The sequence below is a fragment of the Micromesistius poutassou genome, assembly GCF_964030765.1.
Source record: "Micromesistius poutassou genome assembly, chromosome: 12".
Taxonomy (NCBI): domain Eukaryota; kingdom Metazoa; phylum Chordata; class Actinopteri; order Gadiformes; family Gadidae; genus Micromesistius; species Micromesistius poutassou.
This window is the reverse complement of record NC_140282.1, coordinates 8663949-8683536: the sequence shown is the minus strand read 5'-3', so window position 1 is coordinate 8683536 and position 19588 is coordinate 8663949. Positions and strand designations below refer to the sequence as shown.

The 19588-nt window shown below is 46.2% G+C and overlaps 1 protein-coding gene across 1 annotated transcript in view; it reads left to right on the top strand.

The window, feature by feature from the left end:
• Positions 1 to 19361, top strand: part of large2 (LARGE xylosyl- and glucuronyltransferase 2) — a 32758-nt gene extending 13397 nt beyond the window's left edge. The window contains exons 2-15 of the mRNA XM_084476602.1: positions 2646 to 2894; positions 7922 to 8211; positions 9596 to 9678; positions 9914 to 10037; positions 11562 to 11733; positions 11936 to 12040; positions 12426 to 12538; positions 12649 to 12774; positions 12897 to 13052; positions 13608 to 13765; positions 14463 to 14741; positions 15467 to 15613; positions 15983 to 16178; positions 16858 to 19361. Of these exons, the coding sequence (XP_084332728.1) occupies positions 2795 to 2894; positions 7922 to 8211; positions 9596 to 9678; positions 9914 to 10037; positions 11562 to 11733; positions 11936 to 12040; positions 12426 to 12538; positions 12649 to 12774; positions 12897 to 13052; positions 13608 to 13765; positions 14463 to 14741; positions 15467 to 15613; positions 15983 to 16178; positions 16858 to 17055 (2247 nt within the window). The 5' untranslated portion in view covers positions 2646 to 2794 and the 3' untranslated portion in view covers positions 17056 to 19361. The remainder of the gene's footprint in view (positions 1 to 2645; positions 2895 to 7921; positions 8212 to 9595; positions 9679 to 9913; positions 10038 to 11561; positions 11734 to 11935; positions 12041 to 12425; positions 12539 to 12648; positions 12775 to 12896; positions 13053 to 13607; positions 13766 to 14462; positions 14742 to 15466; positions 15614 to 15982; positions 16179 to 16857) is intronic.
• Positions 19362 to 19588: the final 227 nt, after the last annotated feature.

Genomic DNA, 19588 nt, shown 5'->3' with positions numbered 1-19588 from the left:
ATTTCAATCCCGCCGGCCGCCTCCAAGCACTTACGGCTTGTCTAGGTGTGAAAGCCAATAGCTTCATCCTATTCAGAATGTCCCGACAGGCTGTCCTGGCTCCTCTTGGCCATGAAGCCGGCTTTGGTTTGTTTAGCCGTGGCGGCGGCGGCGGCAGCGTCAAGTGGCGAAGGCCAACCGTGTGTTTCCTGTCCGGCCAGGACTCAGTGTGTGGCTCGCCTCGTGACAATTTGGCTCCCGATTATCTTCAGTTCATACTGTCCTCGACTACACTCGCACACACTGACACACACACACACACACACACTGTCTCACACGCACACACAGCGATACACACACACACACACACACACCACAGAATTAGTTTCAGGGGTTCTAAAAGATGTTAATTATTTTTAATTATAATGTCCTTATTTAGAACATGCCTTGTATAGAACATTCATAAAACATAAGACAACAAATGATTGTCTGAATCTTATTATATTGCAATAAGAACCGTAAAACAGTTATTCACATTTTCTTTGTTGCGTTTGGTTATTGCCTTTTTGTGTTTTTTTGTTCTTTGCTTTATTCCAATTTAATGATCCATATTTTCGACATGCCATTCCTTGTAGTTGCATAAAACCAATCATGGCAATGTTAATAATAGATTTTCTGGTTGATGTTATTGTATTTTTCCATCACAATTGGTAATGAGAAATACAAAAAAGTTTGAATATTATTATGAAACAACAACTAAATTAAACAACCAAACAACAGCAAATCCATAATTGAACACTATAGGAACATGTCATTATGGGAAGCATGTTTAAATACACATACTGTATGTGTGCTACAGCACCTACGCACCATGTTGAGTTTGGCTGATATACGCGTCAACGTGCCACTGCCGTTAATACAACATGGCAGCTTCTGAAGACACGAGGGCTCAGATGTCACTAAGCAATAACACTTGGATGGCGCTGCTCCTCTCACATTGCCACTCTTGCCTGACAACGCGCACTAAAACCGGCTCCAACTGCGGCCTGTAGACTTTGGTTGATCGAGTCCCGAGAACTTTGCCAAATACGCGCTGGTGGTTAGTTCCAGTGCGTTCCGCTCCATTAAAACTCCTCTGTTTTGGCTGAAGGTAGACACTTACCCCAGCGTTCTTCTCCTCTCCGTAGCGCCATAACGGGCCCGAGGCCAGCAGCACGGTGCTGGGGATGCTTGTTGTTGTAAAGGGAAGAGATTTCTTCCTCCTGCCCTGTCTCTGCCCCTTCTCCTGGCTCCTCGCTCCCGTTCCCCCCAGGCTAGTGTCTAATTATGGTGAAGTGGGATTAATGAATCCGGTAGCAAGACACAGGACAGTCTTCCCCACTCGTCATGCAGGGTTCTAGATGAACACAGGTGGCTTGGCTGAACATTTATATTTACATTTAGAGCATTTAGCAGACCCTTTTATCCAAAGTGATTTACGTATAGTAGTTTGTCAGAAGAAAGAGAAACAACAATTAATTGCTGTTGGTACAGTAAGGATGTTCATAGAACAAGTGCCAAGCACTAACAATTGTTAGGTTAACCCATTCCCATATACAACAAAGATAGCTAGGATAAGATGCTACACAATGCAAAGTACTATTTTTAGGTGCAAGGACGTACAACATACAATAATTTCATAAGAGTGGTGTGGGGGGGGTAAGGGAGGAGGCTATGCATAGACTAGGTGAACTCTGAACAAGTGAGTCTTGAGTCTTTTGCACAACCTGGTGAGCAACTCTGCAGTCCTGACATAAAGAGACGTGGCGCAGAGCAGAGGAGAGGGACCGGTGGAGGTAGACATTGGCACAGAGCACAGGGTTCGATCCATTAACAGTTTGATTACAGCACGCCTATTTTATGCCCATACAGTAAATAATTTTTAAAGGTTTTCCCATGTCCCATCTCTGTGTATAACACAGAGATGTGTTCTGCACAGTGTATCGGCGACAACGTTGGCTCTTACCTCATCTAAACCTGTTAATGTCACAACGTAACTGGTGCAGGATTCCCTTTTAAAAACAAACTGGCTGAACCTACTCGTATGTTTTTAATTGATCGAATTTTGCTCAGTAGTCGACTGCAAGGCAAACTTCCATGCAGTATAACGTGTTACATATTTGTAAAGCCTTCTTTATGCATGTCACGCTTTCATGCTAATCAGTCTCTGAAAATAAAATGGCTTTGACTGTGATTTCTAAGGTACAAAACTGGAGGAAGCTATCAGTTTCTCCTCAAGTCTGATAGCAGAACGCCGCAGTAATTATGAAACTGAAAGATTATTTTTGCCGGCTTGTGTGATTGATGATATTGATTTAATGAGGATTAAGGACATTTGATACAGAACCTAATGAGTTGCGTTGGTCTGTACAGCTCTATTTACCGCAGAGATTGAATTTGCTCCGAATATGGGCACATCACTGGATTCAATTGGTCACTGGATTGTCTTACCCTATCCAACTGCAAAAAAAAGTCTGCAAGCAGATATAGTCCAAAAAAAAAAAAAAATTGCCAATTAATGGGTTGGCAAACACTGTGGAATTACCCGTTGATTGACACGCGCATTTTATTAAGTGTTGGGTCTCCGTGGTCTAAGCCTCTCATTCTTCTTCTCCTGTTTCCCTCAGATGAAAGAATGCTGCCGGGAGCCAATGAGGGACTAAGCCCCACCTAAACACTCCTCCCCATCCCCCCCCCCACCCCTCCTCCACCCACCGACCCTCCCTCCCCCCCACCCCCTCCTCCTCCTCTGGTACCCTGTGCCAGCCGTCCCATCATGAACCTGCTGTGTCGCGGCCGGGTGAAGCTGATGGTGGCGTCCTTCACGGCCGTCGTGCTGCTGACCTGGCTCTACCTGCTGGCTGGGAACCTGGAGAGTGAGTACCATCGCTGGGGGGGGGGGGGGGGGGGTGGAGGAGGACGGTGGTGGTGGTGTCAGAAGGACTCTTTGTTTGGTTTGTTTTAGAGATGTTCCGATACCATTTTTTCCTTCCCGATACCGATTCCGGATTCCGGAACTTGTGAGTATCGGCCGATACTGAGTATATACCGATACAGCATCTAGCATAGTAACTACTAATAGCACTTGTTGCTATTGAAGGGTTCTCTTACGATGACAGCAATGAATAGTTGGTTCACTTAATGTTTTTCGAACTTGGTAGCTCAAACGCACGTAGGACGGAGATGGAGTGTTTCCCATTCCGACTTTCAACCTCCAACCATTAACGAACGCAGCAGAACACTGCACGTGTTTGTGATGTTCTCTGCCTGTGTAGTAAATGAGCTAGTCAGAAGGTCTATTTTTCAGATTGTTTTCATGAAGCTGCACCAATCGGGCGGCGGGACAATATCTATCCATCACATTTTACCATCACCCCTGAGTTAATTCTAAACCAAACAGAAAACACTCAATTTAGTGATGAAACAACATGAAAGCAGCGTGTTTTCCTCTCAGCCACCGTGAGCTGCTCAGAGTGCTCAGATCCACCTGCAGACCTCACTAACCCAGCAGAACCAATCGGGAACAGGTCGCCAAGTAGGGAATGCTCCCGGGAGCACTCCCTACGTCACCCTGTTTACATTTAGATGAGATGTGGTTATGAAAAGTGCAGAGGAAGAAAGGCAAAAGAAGCCAAGTGCCTTTGGGTTTCTCATTTGGCCGTGGAGTGGAGTGTGAGTCAGAGACGGCGATGGATGCAGCGCCTGACAAACAAACCAGAAAGTCATCAAACAGAAAACCCACAACAATCACAGAGAGGTTTTACTTTTCTCTCAGCCGGGCGGCGTCTGAGGTGAGGTCGTTAAACAGTTCATTCTGAATCATAACACGGGATACGGAACTGCCAGGCGGAAATTGGATTGTCTTATTATCTGTCTTCTGTAACGTTTGAGCCTAGATTCAGGGAATTATGAATCCAATGCATTTCCTGAAAAAAACTATTTAATAGAGACACTCACAGACAAACCATAATAATCTAACCGGACTCACATCCACGAACACCCACATTCGCGCACACGCTGTCGCACACATTAGTGCATTAGAAACGCTACGTGTACAAATATAATACGTAGCAAGACGCATCATTGAGGGAAAATAGAACCAATGGGCTGCCTGAAGGTCTCTCTCTCTCTCTCAGCATGGCGACTGATTCAGCTCACAGTGAGTCGCTGCACGTTGCCAGTATTTCCCCCGGCACATCACAATGTGCTACATGGGCATTCAGAGCCGCCGCCGCCGGTGGCTGGTAGGGGTTTTCCGACTCTGCTAAGTAATTTCTGTCCTTCTCCGGGCTGGCGGCCGAAAGCAATGACAAGTTTGTGATGTCATCAACTTTGGGGATTACAACCCATTAAAAAACAACACAATTTGTCTGTGCCAAGGGCCATGACTGTAGACTGTAGACTGTAGACTGAGTTCCACTCTTCATTTACATTAAGGGCATTTAGCAGCCGCTTTTATCCAAAGCGACTTACAATAAGTACATTTGTCAGAAGAAAGAGAAACAATATATTGCTGTAGGTACAGTAAGGATGTTAGTTGTTAACCAAGTGCCAAGCACTAACAATTGCTAGAAATTTTGCCACCCAAATAACAGGCTCTCTGTGATTGGCAGAAGGGGGCTCTCTGCCCACAGGAAGTGATGTATACTTTTAGGAAGCAGTCACACTCGGAACTGACCAGAAGGGAGGTCAGAGAGGAGTGGTGCATTGATTATCTGATTGCCGTGGTGTGTAGAAGAGGACATTCGGTGACACCGGGGCGAGATGTGTATCAGTGAGGGAAGATGACATCACAGGGCAGCATCTGGGACAGTCTCTACTCTCCCCCTCTCTTACAAATACATATTTTGCATACTATTTCGTTCTCCTTTTTTGACCATCTGTCAAAATAAGGAGACAAGGCAGGCATGGCCACTTATGCACCATCTGTATAGATGGTAAATTGACAGCATTTATATAGTGCTTTTCTAACCAGTGGCCACTAAAAGCACTTTACAATATGGCCTCACATTCACCCACTCATGCACACATTCACACACCGACGGCGGTGTCAACCACGCAAGGCGACGCAAGGCGACCTCACCAAAAGGCGTCTTGCTCAAGGACACCTTGACACGAACTAGCAAACTTCCTGATACCAACCAACCCACTCTACCTCCTGAGCCACTTACCTCCCTGTATAGTGCATCTATAGGCTCCTGCAGACTCACAGACACAACCTGATTGGAACCAATCGTTTACAGACTTTCTTATTCATTCACCTTTGTACAATGTATTGTAACACACAAAGGTACACACACGCACACACACTCTCATACAGAGGTTACGATGTCCTTCACTCTTCTTCTGTGTTTCTCAGACCCAATCCTTCTCTTCACCGTCAGTAAGCTGTGTTGCCAGCGCGCGCGTGCCAGCACTAACACCATCACTAACACCATCACTAATTCTATCCCCTCTGTGATCTTAAATAAACACTACCTAAGATACATTTGAACTGTCCAAGAAAACCCTTATCCTAGCACCCGTGCTAGTGGCCTAGCTTACATTAGCTTGCAAACTAGCTCTAAAGATCCACACCTTCCTTTTGTCATCCTTCTTGTAGTAAATAGTTCATATAAACAAGCCACTGCTAGTTAGAAGTGGATCAAACAATTAAGTTGTTCCACAAAATATGAGGGACTTTACCTTGGGACAATGCACACACACACACGCGCGCGCACACTCGCACGCACCGATGCAGGCACACACACGCAGATGACTATGACTGATGAGTTGCCACAGAGTAATGCATCCACTTTAGCTCATGGGAGGGAAGTGATTGAGTGAATGAGTGAGTTTTCTGAGTGCTTAAGTGCCCAAGGCCTGTGTGTGTGTCTGTGTGTTTGTGTGTGTGTATGTTTAGGTGAGTGTGTATCTCTGTGTGCACATCTCATATAAAGCCAGCACTAGTGTTGTTAATGTGCAGGATCTATTCGGTGACTGTCTGTCTGAGACTGTAAGGGAGCTGTGAGCTGTAGAGGGGAGAGACTTCCTCCCTCCCCCCGGGTTAGTTTCCTATCATGGTGTCCAGAAGGAGATTATTTTCCCTCTCCGTCTCTCTCCTCTCCGTCTCTGTCTGTCTCCTCTGTCCTCAGTGCCTTCCACTGCTCTTTCAAACTCTTTGATTTTCTCCTCCTCCTCTTCTGCTCCCCGAATATAAAAGAAGAAAACATGACACAGCATTCCTTCAACTTCACGTGTGTACACACACACACACACACACACACACACACACACACACACACACAATATATATATAGAGATATGTATACACACACACATACACACACACAAACATACAGTATATATATCTATATATATATATAGATATATATACACACAGACACACACAAACACACACAGACACACACACTCACTCACTCACTCACACAGACACACACCCTACTTGTTGCATGCTGCGTGTGCGGTTCTGCAGAGTGGAAATCTCCCAGCACTGAGTCTTTGGCAGTCTGTTTGTCTGACCCTCCTGAGGAAGTTGTGTGTCCACTTGGACTGTCCATTAATAACTCAATATGGATGTCTCCATTGTGCGTAGGTCTTGAGAAACACCTGTCTTCATCTCTCTAATAGCCAGGCCCCAGTCTATAAAACCTCCTCTGTTGATGAGTGCTCTGCATCACTCTGTATACTATAGCTTCTTACAAAGATTCTTTATGAATGTTTTATATTCTCTCCATTTCATCATCTCTCTCCCTGTCCCTAGAACTATGCCGGTCTATCTCTGCCTCTCTCTCTTGCTCTGTCTCTGTCTCTCTTGAGCACTCTTTATCTCTCTCGCTCTCCCTCGCTCTCAAGCTCACTCTTGCTCCCTCTCTTCAGCTCCATCTCTCTCTCTCACTCTCTCTCTCTCTCTCTCTCTCTCTCTCTCTCTCTCTCTCTCTCCCACTACGCATACAAGCACACTTATTACACACACACACACACACACACACACACACACACACACACACACACACAGATAGACACACACACACGCACACACACACACACACACACACACAACCCGGACCCATCTGAGTGTGTAGCAGCTGGCTCCCAGCTGAAGAGTGGCACTCTGGGAATGTTCACACCCTCCTCCTCCGCTGAAGAAGAGTGGCAGACAGTAGGAAGTGGAGATCTGGGATTAACCAACATTCTGCTGCGATGCTCGAAGACGTGGGGAACTGAAGTCTTGTGTCACATTACACTGGCAAGATCACTTGACTCTGATGGTACTGTGTCCCCCCCTCTTCTCCATCTGTCTCTCCCTCTCTCTCTCTATTTCTCTTTTTGTTTCTACATCTCTCGTCCTCTTCCACTGTTTCATTGAACCTCTCTGTCTGGTTATGGTTAAGTGGGTCTGGGTTAGGTCGGTGTTAGAAGTGATCTTGTCTGTTCACATGGAGGTGGAGAAAGTAAAAGTCTGGAGATAATCTGGATGTTTGTATGTACACTGTATGTACAGTGTTTTGGGTTTGGTTTATGAATGAATGAATGAATGGTTTATGAATTAGATTGTGACAGTATTGTAACCATCACAAAAGACTACATGGTTTAAAGTCACACTGTGCAACATTTCAACTAGCTAGTTAAGTATGTTATCAATGATAATAAAACTTCTACAAATACAATATGGTGGCAAACCTGTACCTCTCCTTGTTTACAATAATCTTACCATCAAAAACCCTAAAACCCCAAGCAACCAGCCAGGCGAGTCACACTAATTTGCGTCACACAGTGGTCCAGCCAGTAAGTGTGGACAGAACTATGTTATTGAGTTTTTTTATTGATAAAGTTGATAAAGATTGATAAAGTCTGTCTGATCTCGTTTAACCTTTTGACCTCTGTCCCTTCCCTCACCAAGATGGCCGCTCGCTGCTGCTGGCGCCATGCCTAGCGGACACGCCGGCGGCGGAGGTCCTGGAGCGCGCCGTGCTGGAGTCGCGGGTGCGGGAGGTGGAGGCCGAGAACCGCCAGATCCGGCTGCGGCTCAGCCAATCGCTGGGCACCGCTGCCCAGCCCCAGGAGGGTAACTACGGTAACCAGCAGTGGGGGGCGTCGGCCGACACGGGGCCGGAGGACGTGGAGAACACGGCGGAGGAGAAGAACAACCACACCGACTGCCCACGCGCACCCAGCGTGCAGAAGTGTGAGGTAGGCAACCACCTCCCACAGATGGGACCCCGACCTTCACACACGGGACCACAGCGCGCACCGTACACTAGAGGGTGACACGGGAGTGGCTTTTGACTCCCGTCCCATCCTGCTCCCAGAAAAATTCTCCTGTCCCGTCCCGCTCCCGTGGTGGGGCTTAAAAAACGATTCTGTCCCACCCGAAATCCCGAAGAATGACTCCTGCTCCTGTCCCGTTACTGTAAAAAAAGATATATCTCCCCGTCACAAGACCGCATCCGCGAACTACAGCTGACATTCTAAAAAGTATATCATCAGTCATCATCAGCTCGCTAACAACGAGAAGCAGTAGTACATTTAGAAGCATGAGCATTCAAGTCATGAAATTCTGCGAGTCTGACAAACTCTTGGAGAGGACAAAGGAAAGGAAGACGGGCGAGCGCAGCTCGTTTGGACCTGTGAGTAAAACAGACCCTGGACGAGCCGTGCAGCGCTGGTTTATATGGATGTGAGGATCCGTGTTTAAAGCTCTGTTCTATGAAACGGCTGTTTAACACGTTATGATGCAATCGCTAAACAAAACAGCAACAGGTGCTCTGTATTAATCAATAACACACACCCCGCGGACGCGGCGGAAAGGGGAACGGAGCAAAATAAATAAAGAAGCGATCTAATAAAGGAAATTAATAAATAAACGTCAACATAAACTCAACCTAAATATTCCCTTTGTCTCTATGATTCAATAATGACACTGTGTAGTTTAATATTGATAAAATTAATTAATTTATATAATTTAGTCTATTTGTCTTTCTATCTCCCTCTCCCGTCCGCTCCCGTTTATTTCTATGCTCTATCCCGTCCCGATCACGTTACCAACAGTGAATTGACTCCCGTCCCACGGGACTCCCGCGGGAATCCCGTGGGAATCCCGGGCCACAACTTACACCATACACACACAGGACCACACCTCACACCGCACACAAAAAGGGGACCCTGACCCGCACACAGGACCACAATAATGAACCTCTGCATATGCATCTCTACCAAGAGAGTGCATCTATATGATGATAGATGAGCAACTTTTGCTGCACACCACTGGGTAGGCTGGTAGACTGATCAATCCAGCGTACATCTAGGTGGCGCGCCCACTTGTGATGTCACTAAGCTAAGGCATAGGAATAGGCAGATTTTCAAACAACTAATCACACTCACACCTGGTGGCATGATATCACCAATTAAAAAAATATATTTCTTTTTTAATATGGACACTATTTTTACAGATAACCTATTAAAGCCGGATATTGATGCCAGATGAGATCAGCTGTTATCCAACTGATCTGAATACAGCATTGGTGTCAGATATCTGATATTCAGGCATTCACTCTCTCTCTCTCTCTCTCTCTAGCTGATCCATGTAGCGTGTGTGTGTGCCGGTCACAACGCCAGCAGAGATGTGGTAACTCTGGTCAAGTCTATTCTCTTCCATAGGTGAGTAGAGAGAAATCCTAACCATTTGAACATGTTTTTTGAATTTGTGTTGTATGAAACTAATCTGTTAGATGACTAATCTGGAAGATGAATCTGGTAGAATCAGTTATTATGTATCAATGTATCTATTCTAACTTATTAGAAAATAATGATTATATATGTGTCTGCATTTCTGTGAATCTCTCGCTAATCTCTCTCTCTCTGTCTCTCTCTGTCTCTCTCTCTCTCTCTCCAGGAGGAACCCGCTACACTTCCACTTCATCACAGACGTGGTCGCCCATCGGATCCTCAGCACCCTGTTTCAGTCCTGGATGGTTCCTTCAGTGCAAGTTAGCTTCTATGACGCAGATGAACTCAAGGTGAGGGACTTATTCACACAAATGCTAACTCTCACAATGCTTCTGTGTTCAGTCATACCTTATTGTTGCACACACTCCTTTTTATTTTTCAGTATGAGTGTGCTCAGTGGAAACAATGGCACGCATACAAAGTCAAAGTGAGCCAAAGTCAAACGATGTGTTCTTGGTATCAAAGGGAGGTATCTCAGGTGAATGAGGCCTTTGAGTTCTGAGGTAACAGAAACAAGATACGCTATCAGAAAGGAATCAATCCTCACCAATGCAATGTTTTCACTCTTAGAGCAAGAGTGTCAAGAGCTTGGATGTGTGTGTGTGTGTGTGTGTGTGTCTGATCGTGTGTGTGTGTGTGTGTGTGTGTGTGTGTGTGTGTGTGTGTGTGTGGGGGGGGGGGGGGTTATGTGTGTGTGTATGTTGTGTCAAGAGCTTGGATGTGTGTGTGTGTGTGTGTGTGCCATTGTGTGTATGTGTTTGTGTTGTATGTGTGCGATTGTGTGTTTGTGCCGTTGTGTGTGTGTGTGTGTGTGTATGTGTGTGTGTGTGTGTGCCATTGTGTGTGTGTGTGTGTGTGTGTGTCTGTGTGGGATTGTGTTGTATGTGTGCGATTGTGTGTTTGTGCCGTTGTGTGTGTGTGTGTGTGTGTATGTGTGCCATTGTGTGTGTGTGTGTGTGTCTGTGTGGGATTGTGAATGTGAGTGTGTGTGTGTATGTGTGTGCGTGTGTGTGTGTGTGTGTGTGTGTGTGTGTGTGTGTGTGTGTGTGTGTGTGAGTGTGCGTGTGTGTTCCTGTCAGTGCCAGATTTCATAGCACAGCCCGGCACAGCCTCTGGCATTGTTTTAAGAGCTCTTCTCCCCCCACTGACCGACCTGTGCCTCCTTTCTCCTCCTCTCTCCTCCTCTTTCCACTCTCCTACCCGTTCTTCTCCTCTGTCCTCCCCCTCGCTGCTATCAACATGTCTGGCTCAGGCTGTGTCACATCATCACATTCCCATCCCTCATGTTCTCAACGTGAACAAAAGCCCTCTATTATACTGCTTGTCTGGGCCTACACTCGCTGGAAGAACGGAAGAAAAAGAAAGGGCCGCATATTACATTAACTCGAATTTGAATACAAGAAAACTGAGAAAAAATATAAATAAATCCTAGCGTCTAAGCCGATTATATTTGCAGAATACACATTTATGCAGATCCGGTTACACTGAATCAACCAAATTAATTAACTGCTGCTATTTGTCAATTTTATAATGGGAAAAAAGAGATTCAATGCGTGCCAAAAGTTGATGCCATTATGATTACCCCCCCCCCCCACCCCCCCCACCCTGTGCAGTAAGTACTGCACAGAGCCTGAACAGCGATCCTGACGTCTTCATAGCAGCCATCTTTGATGATCTTGATTCCCTTCTGTCTTTGTTATAAAGAGGCTTTCCTATCCCCCGGTACCAACAGTTTAACACACGTGGACCGCGCACACAAACACACAGCCATACTGCAGATCTAAACTGATCTCCTCCCTCTTCGTCCCCGCCAGTCAGAGGTGTCGTGGATCCCTAACAAGCACTACTCCGGCATCTACGGCCTGATGAAGCTGACCCTCACCAAAGCCCTGCCCTCCAACCTGTCCAAGGTCATCGTCCTGGACACAGACATCACCTTTGCCACGGACATCGCCGAGCTCTGGGGCATCTTCCAGAAGTTCACCGGTATAAACCCTGCGGTTTCACTTCACCCCACTTCAGTATTCCACTGGTATATAAGTCGGTTGAATCCCTCCTTTGTGTATTGCAGTGTCACAAGACTGTAATGAAACAAAGAATTGCTTTTTCGCGAACTGATCCTGTCAGTTCATTCGGAGTCCCTGATAAACTGAATAACTTAAGGCCTTTTGGTTCTTCGTCTGTGAAGACAAGCAGGTGATCGGTCTGGTGGAGAATCAGAGCGACTGGTACCTGGGGAATCTCTGGAAAAACCACAAACCCTGGCCAGCCCTCGGGCGAGGCTTCAACACGGGTAAGGACCACCATCAGTTCATCAACATCAGCTAAAAAATTTAAAAAAAAACTCTGCTTGGAACACCCTCCTGACTTTAAATTTTCAGAATTAATTTCATTTGATGCTCATTGGCTCATTACTAAAGGCCCTATAATATGGAAGTATTGGAGGGCTAATGATAATGATAATTGTGGGTTTTATTTTACAAAACCGAAATATATTTCTTTGTTTTATGCTGCCCTCTTGGCCAGGTTGGAAAATAGATTTTTAATCTCTTAATCTCTTATACCTGGTTAAATAAAGGTTTAATCATAAAAAGTCAGTGTGGAGAAGCAGGAGAATGAACCAGTGTTTTACCAGAACGTAGCGCTGATGGACATGTCCATGTGTTTTCCGCTCGCAGGGGTCATCCTGCTCTACCTCGAGCGCTTGCGGAGACTTCGCTGGGAGCAGATGTGGAGGCTGACGGCGGAGCGAGAGCTCATGAGCATGCTCAGTACATCTCTGGCTGACCAGGTCTGAATGCGCATTGTTCACCTGAACCACTTTGTCCACAAGTCTGCTGATACAGAGCAGTCTGTGTTGAAGACGATGTGTAACCCCTGGACGTTTCTGCGTGTTCACAGGACATCTTCAACGCCTTCATCAAGCAGAACCCCGTCCTGGTGCACCAGCTTCCCTGCTTCTGGAACGTCCAGCTGTCGGACCACACGCGCTCCGAGCAGTGCTACACGGAGGTGTCCGACCTCAAGGTAGGACTTGTACGTCGCTTCTGGACGGCAACCGAGGTCCTTCCTCTGGGGGAACGAATAAAAAGGGACAGTCCGTTGTCTTGTTCTCACACTCACCGATCCATTCCCGCCCCTGGCTGAAGGTGATCCACTGGAACTCACCGAAGAAGCTGCGCGTGAAGAACAAGCACGTGGAGTTCTTCAGGAACCTGTACCTGACCTTCCTGGAGTACGACGGTAACCTGCTGAGACGAGAGCTGTTCGGCTGCCCCAGCCAGGCCACTCCGGAGAGCGTCCGGGTAAGAGACCAGTTTCACACACGCCCACATCTCTATCTCTATCCTCGTCTCAGATTAAGGCACGGTAGACATGTTCCGAGGTTACAAATGATTTGGGTCAGATTTATTGATGGGTCATGTTTTATTCAATATTATTAAAGGGTAAGTGTGCACACAAACTAACTTTTTTGGTCGAAACCGTTGACCTTTCTGTGTTATTTCTGAATAAAATGCATACAGCTGCTAAACCGGGGAAATTCTCTGTGAAACACAAAAAGTCAGATACTTCTGGTTAAAACCCCTTTTCCACATCGCTAGTTTTCTATTGGCTGCGCGCTCTTGCTCAAGTGAGACATGACTTTGGACAACATTTGACACCAGCCCTCACACCCGCTCCTATGAAACCGAACTGTCAGTTGTTTCTTTAACATTGACGATCCTAAGACCGCTAAGATCGGCTTTTGGACAACTTGTCAAACCGATGACCACTCATAGGTGGACAACTCGTTTCACTGTTTAAACCAAAGGCCCTGAAAAGCAAAGGTCTCACTCTGTCCTGGGCTTCTGCTCCTCCAGCTGCAGGCGTCGCTGGAGGACCTTGACGAAGACGACCAGTGCTACGACTTCCGGCGGGAGCGAATCACGGTGCACCGCGTGCACCTCTACTTCCTGCAGTACGAGTACACGCCCACGGAGGACGACGTGACGCTGGTTGCCCAGCTCTCGATGGACCGGTGAGTCACGCACACACAAGCGGCCGGGAGGGGGATTCGTGTGGTTGGCCACACCAACCACACGACACGCATGCAAAGGTTGGAGCGCTATAGTGAGACCGAATGGTCGGTGTTAAAGCATGGGAAATGTCCTTGAGGGCACAGCTGCAGATAGGGATGCCACTACTCCCTTCGGCCATCTCAGGGTGTCGTTCGTGGTATAGTTGCGATCAAGCCCCCACCCCCAGGGCGATAAGCACAGTGCAAACTGTGAAATGGCCTCTATAGATAATAACTGAGAGCTTACCGTGTCTTAGTGTCTTGATAAAATCTTGTATTATGGAAATTTCCATGACAACCCTCACACACACACACACACAGACCTATTCATATAACATAATATAACACGATTTGAGATTTTCGAGACTAGGAAGTCATTCGGAAATTCCATCAGCATCAGTGAGACATCATCACCACCATCCTCCTCATCGTCCTCTTCCTCAACTCCTACCTTAATGTCTTCCATCAATAATGCACCAACGTGGATCTCCTCTCTCTCCCTTCCTCTCGCTTTCTCTCTCTCCCCCTCCCTCCCCCTCCCCCCCCTCTCCCTCTCCCTCTCCCTCTCCCCCCCCCCCCTCTTTCTCCATCTCCCTCTCTTCCCCGCCCCCTCTTTCTCTCTCTCTCTCGCCCCTTGTCTCACCCCCGGACCCTTCAGGCTGCAGATGCTGGAGGCCATCTGTAAGCACTGGGAGGGGCCCATCAGCCTGGCACTCTACATGTCCGACGCCGAGGCACAGCAGTTCCTGCGCTACGCCCAGGCCTCCGAGGTCCTCAAGAACCGCAAGAACGTGGGCTACCACGTGGTGTACAAGGAGGGTCAGTTTTATCCCGTCAACCTGGTGCGGAACGTGGCTCTGAGGAACGCCAACACGCCCTACGTGTTCCTGGCCGACGTGGACTTCCTGCCCATGTACGGCCTCTACGATTACCTCAGGTAAACCCTTCGTCTCACAGAGGTCTTCTCCTGGTGGATTCAGGACGATGACGAGGGCATCGCTGCAGTGCATTAGGGCTCCATTAGCGTGGCATATTTATATTTAATATAGATCGAGGAAGAGACGTATCGGTGGATCTACCCCCTCAGCTGGTCTTAATGCCGGTGGCGAGGGAGAGCCTTGGTGAATAATAAACCTTGATGCATCCGGGTGGATGTTTTTCTACTGGTGCTGGATACTGGGGGACGTGCGTGATTGATTGACATGTTAATAAATACTGAAGGCGTAAGAAATTGTGAAGGATAACTCAATTAGATATCCAGGCACATTTAAACCGGCTTAGAGACAACCGTGGGGAATGTAGGGAAGAATGTTGCGACAAATGTCAGTCTATCTTTCTCTCTCTCTATCCTTCTCTCTTCCCCCTAACCCACCCCAACACACACTGGACCATGTGAAATTGTGTAATATTCATTTATTTATATCTACCTCTGGCTCTTTTTTTAAATGCCATTTCAATGATGTGCGATATTGCTCACTTTTTTTTTGACTGATTTGATTGACTTTTACTGTTTGTCCATTTTGTTGTTTGTCACCTGTACTGTCTGTTAAATGACTTTGTGAGCTACTGGATACCTGAGCTTCCCCAAGGGAATGAATTAAGCATCTATCTATGTATCTATCTATGTGGCTGACGGTGGCTGTGTGTGGTTCCTCCGGGCAGGAGGGCCGTGGTGCAGCTGGACATGGCCCACACTAAGAAGGCTCTGGTGGTGCCGGCGTTTGAGACGCTCCGCTACCGCCTGTCCTTCCCCAAATCCAAAGCAGAGCTGCTCTCCATGCTGGACATGGGGACGCTGTACACCTTCAGGTACCAGTTAGGGACTGTACACAATACACAATACAACAATACAATACACAATACAGTTAAATACACACTGGAGACGGATCCATTCCAATAGATGACTTTCAAGGGTTCAGTAGTTTTGTGTATTTAGAGATTGACCATTTAAGCAATCAGCAAATACACAGTTTCTCAGTTTAATGTATTCTAACTTTTGAACCTTTTAAATCTATTAGTTAACTATATTTCAATATATTTCTGACAAATGGACTTATTGTGAGTCGCTTTGGATAAATGCATCTGCTTAACGCCCTAAATGTATATTTAAATCCCTTAAAACCTTTATAACAATCCCTCCTCTCCGTTCTGGTCTTCTGCTCCACTCGGTGCCTCCAGGTATCATGTCTGGACCAAGGGACATGCTCCAACAAACTATGCCAAATGGCGGACGGCCACCACGCCCTACAAGGTGGAGTGGGAGTCGGACTTCGAGCCCTACGTGGTGGTGAGGCGCGACTGCCCCGAGTACGACCAGCGGTTTGTGGGCTTCGGCTGGAACAAGGTGTCTCACATCATGGAGTTGGATGCACAGGTAATGTCTTCGGGGTGCCCCGGTTGTTCAAATGTATTTTCTTTAAAATTCGCATACAATTGCAGAATCCCTAAAGTGATATATTATGTAGTCAGTTGGAGAGACCACACTGAATTATCATTCTCACCAGATCCATTTGAATTTCCTGGCAGGAGATAAAATCGAAGCCAAACAATATCATGCAGTTTTTTTTACATTTATTACATGGTTGGATGTGTTTCCTAATGGGAGGATTTTATACGTAATATATACAAAGATGCTTAGATTTAAAAACCTTTCTGTATAAATTGAAGGTGTAGGTATAAGATGAAATGCCACAGCCATCTGTCAGCTATTAGTGAGAGGAATTCGCTGTGTCGAGTCGACTGCCCCTGGCTCTGAGATGATTTTAGATTTTAGTTTTTACCACTCTCAGCTCAATTTCGACCAATCAGGGCACTATCACATACATACACACACTATGTTTATTTATGCAGTTATCATAGCTGCTTATCAGGTGTGGGGATGGGATCAGAGAGGGGAAGGGGTTTCTTTTTTTTTTTGGGGGGGGGGGGGGTTATTTTCAAAACCTTGCTCTCATCTGCTCTCTCTCTAACTCTCAAATGCTCCCCGTCACAGCTTCGATCGTCGTGTGAACCCTGCTAACATCTGTACTCTGGCTTTCCCTCTGACCCCTCAGGAGTACGATCTGATGGTGCTCCCCAACGCCTTCATGATCCACATGCCGCACGCGCCCAGCTTCGACATCTCCAAGTTCCGCTCCAGCCCCAGCTACCGCAACTGTCTGGGCACGCTGAAGGATGAGTTCCACCAGGACCTGTCCAGGAAGTACGGCTCAGCCGCCCTCAAGTACCTGACCGCCCAGAGGAACATCTAGCATCCCAGAGACACAGCAGAGACACGGCAGAGACACAGGCAACACAGAGTGGGAGAGAGAGAGAGACAAAGAGAGAGACTCATTTCAAAACGTGGGTCAGACAGCCCGCCTTCTACAGCCACAGGCCTGTGAAGCGGGCGGCACAAGCGGGGCGAGGGAGGGGACCCTCTGGCCAGGCGGGTGAAAGGGCTGACGCGACACCACGGCCCGGTACAGCATTACAGTGCCCTTGGTTTTTGTTGTCTTGGTGTTTTGGTGTTTTCTTGAGTCTGCGCGCTAGTTGCGTTCGGGGGGTGGGGGGGGGGGGGGGGGTGGGGGGTCACGGCGAGGTGACCGACCGGGGGGTGGAGATGCCAAACTGGAGGGAAGCCACATGGGCGTGTTCGTGGAGGATCGCTGAGGAGCAGGAAGTGATGTTGCAGAGGATGAGCGTCAGCAGAGTGCTGACCAGACTAGCTTTAAGGCCAGGAAGAGACTGAGATACAACCATATTGTTATGATTTGTTGTGACAATCAAGGCTTATTATTTGGGTTTTTTTCAGAAGACACACTCGAGCTACTCCGTCCGTACAGATATACGGACATTTAGCCCGAGGACAGTAAACATTAAGTCAAGAGAAATCATTTGAAATATCCAAATGAGAAGATGAGACAGAGGCTTGGAATTGGAACTGGGGCAATTGTTTGGAAGCCTTATCAATTTCCATGATATTTAATAAGATATTTAATTATATTTTCATTTTATCCTCTGTGTAAATGACTACCAATGAATAATGAACATTGGCATAGACAATGTTTTAATTACAATGTTGATTAAGAATTACATAATTTGCTTCTCTTTATATTTTTCTGACCCCTTGAGAAGAGAATATATTGTGTTCCTTATAAAAACAGAATTGCATATAGATCTTCTGTGTGTTTGTAAGATCAGCACGATGTGTGTGTGTGTGTGTGTGTGTGTGTGTGTGTGTGTGCCAGTGTGTGTGTGTGTGTGTGTGTGTGTGTGTGTGTGTGTGTGTGTGTGTGTGTGTGTGTGTGTGTGCCAGTGTGTGTGTGTGTGTGTGTGTGTGTAAGTGTGCATGTGTTTGCTGATCTGGCATGAATCTAACATGCTCGACTCCGCGGCCCTGTTCTTGTTTTCCTTTGATCACATCGAGGGCGTGTATATTTGCTTGCTTGGGAACAATTGCACTACCTGCTATGTTTTTCATTTGAGAGCTAAATGGTAATTAATGAACAATTAATTACAAGCTTTCATCTTCACTGTTGTTTTTTTCCTCCCACCGAAAGGAGCAAAATAAATCCACAGATGTAACAATTAATCAATAATTACGCTGCACAAATAATGACTGATTGGGACCAGTTAGCATGACCAATTTAAAGTACAAATTAATGCTAATTCATGTATTATTATAATTACAGTTTCGGTCTCGCTAGTGATACTAAAAAGAAATTCCTAATTTCTGATCGAGGTCTAAAGTTGGGTATTCCTCAGCAACATGTCTGATCCACTGGATATATGTGCCATCTACTGTACTGCAAGCCCATTCAACCTTCTCTCATTTCCTTTAATGCTTTTATCTCTCGTTATCCCCTCCGTCCCCCTCTTTCTCCATCCCTACTCCACGCTTTGACGGAAGCCCGGACAAGCGGCTGTCCCAAACTAACGCCACACTGATATTCAAGAGATTCCCTGTTGTGGCAGAGATCAGGAGTGGCTAACGAGCTCATGCAGGGCTCAGTGCGGGGTCGGTACCCAGCATCGTCGTAGCGACGGGGGTGCTATCATGTCCTGTTGAGTCCCCACCACCACCACCACCACCAACACCTCCACCACCACCTCCACCACCACACGCCTCCAACATTGACTGTGCTGATTTGCGGTAAATGCTAGTGCCTTTGCTGTATTGTGAAAACTGGATATTGATTGTACTGTTGTACTGACAGCGCCTGGAGATGGCCAGGCACTCTATTTATTATTGTTGGACTCAAATCAATCATATTTTTCTATGTAAGTGCTTTAAATGAATTCTGCCCTTTTTTTAAATCATTGCCTCTGAGAGTTTCTTGTTATTTGTTTTCCGTGCAGAACCACCGTGTAATATCATGCATTAAGGTCTACGGTGAACCGGTTTTAGGTGGGGAGTTTTTTGGGATGAACTGTCCTGGTTCTCTGAAATGGTCCATTATCTGATTTTCTGAACTTCTCAGAACTTCTTTAAAACTCACAAAATGTATTCAATATTTTATGTAGTTATATTTTGATAACTTAAAATAAAAAAAGGATGAGTTTGTGAAGTAAGCTGAGGTAGAAATAAGAGTGTGTTTAATTTGATTGTTTAATTGTGATTATTATATATTTGAGTTACACAAAAATAGTGGGAGCTATTTCAAATAAAAGTAATAATGTTTTATCATGAAGATCATGAAACCATGTACCAATCTAATTCACATAAATACCTTACAGACTCAAACAATAATAATGTAATTTACTACTAATTCAGAATTAATATTTATTAAAATCATTCATAAC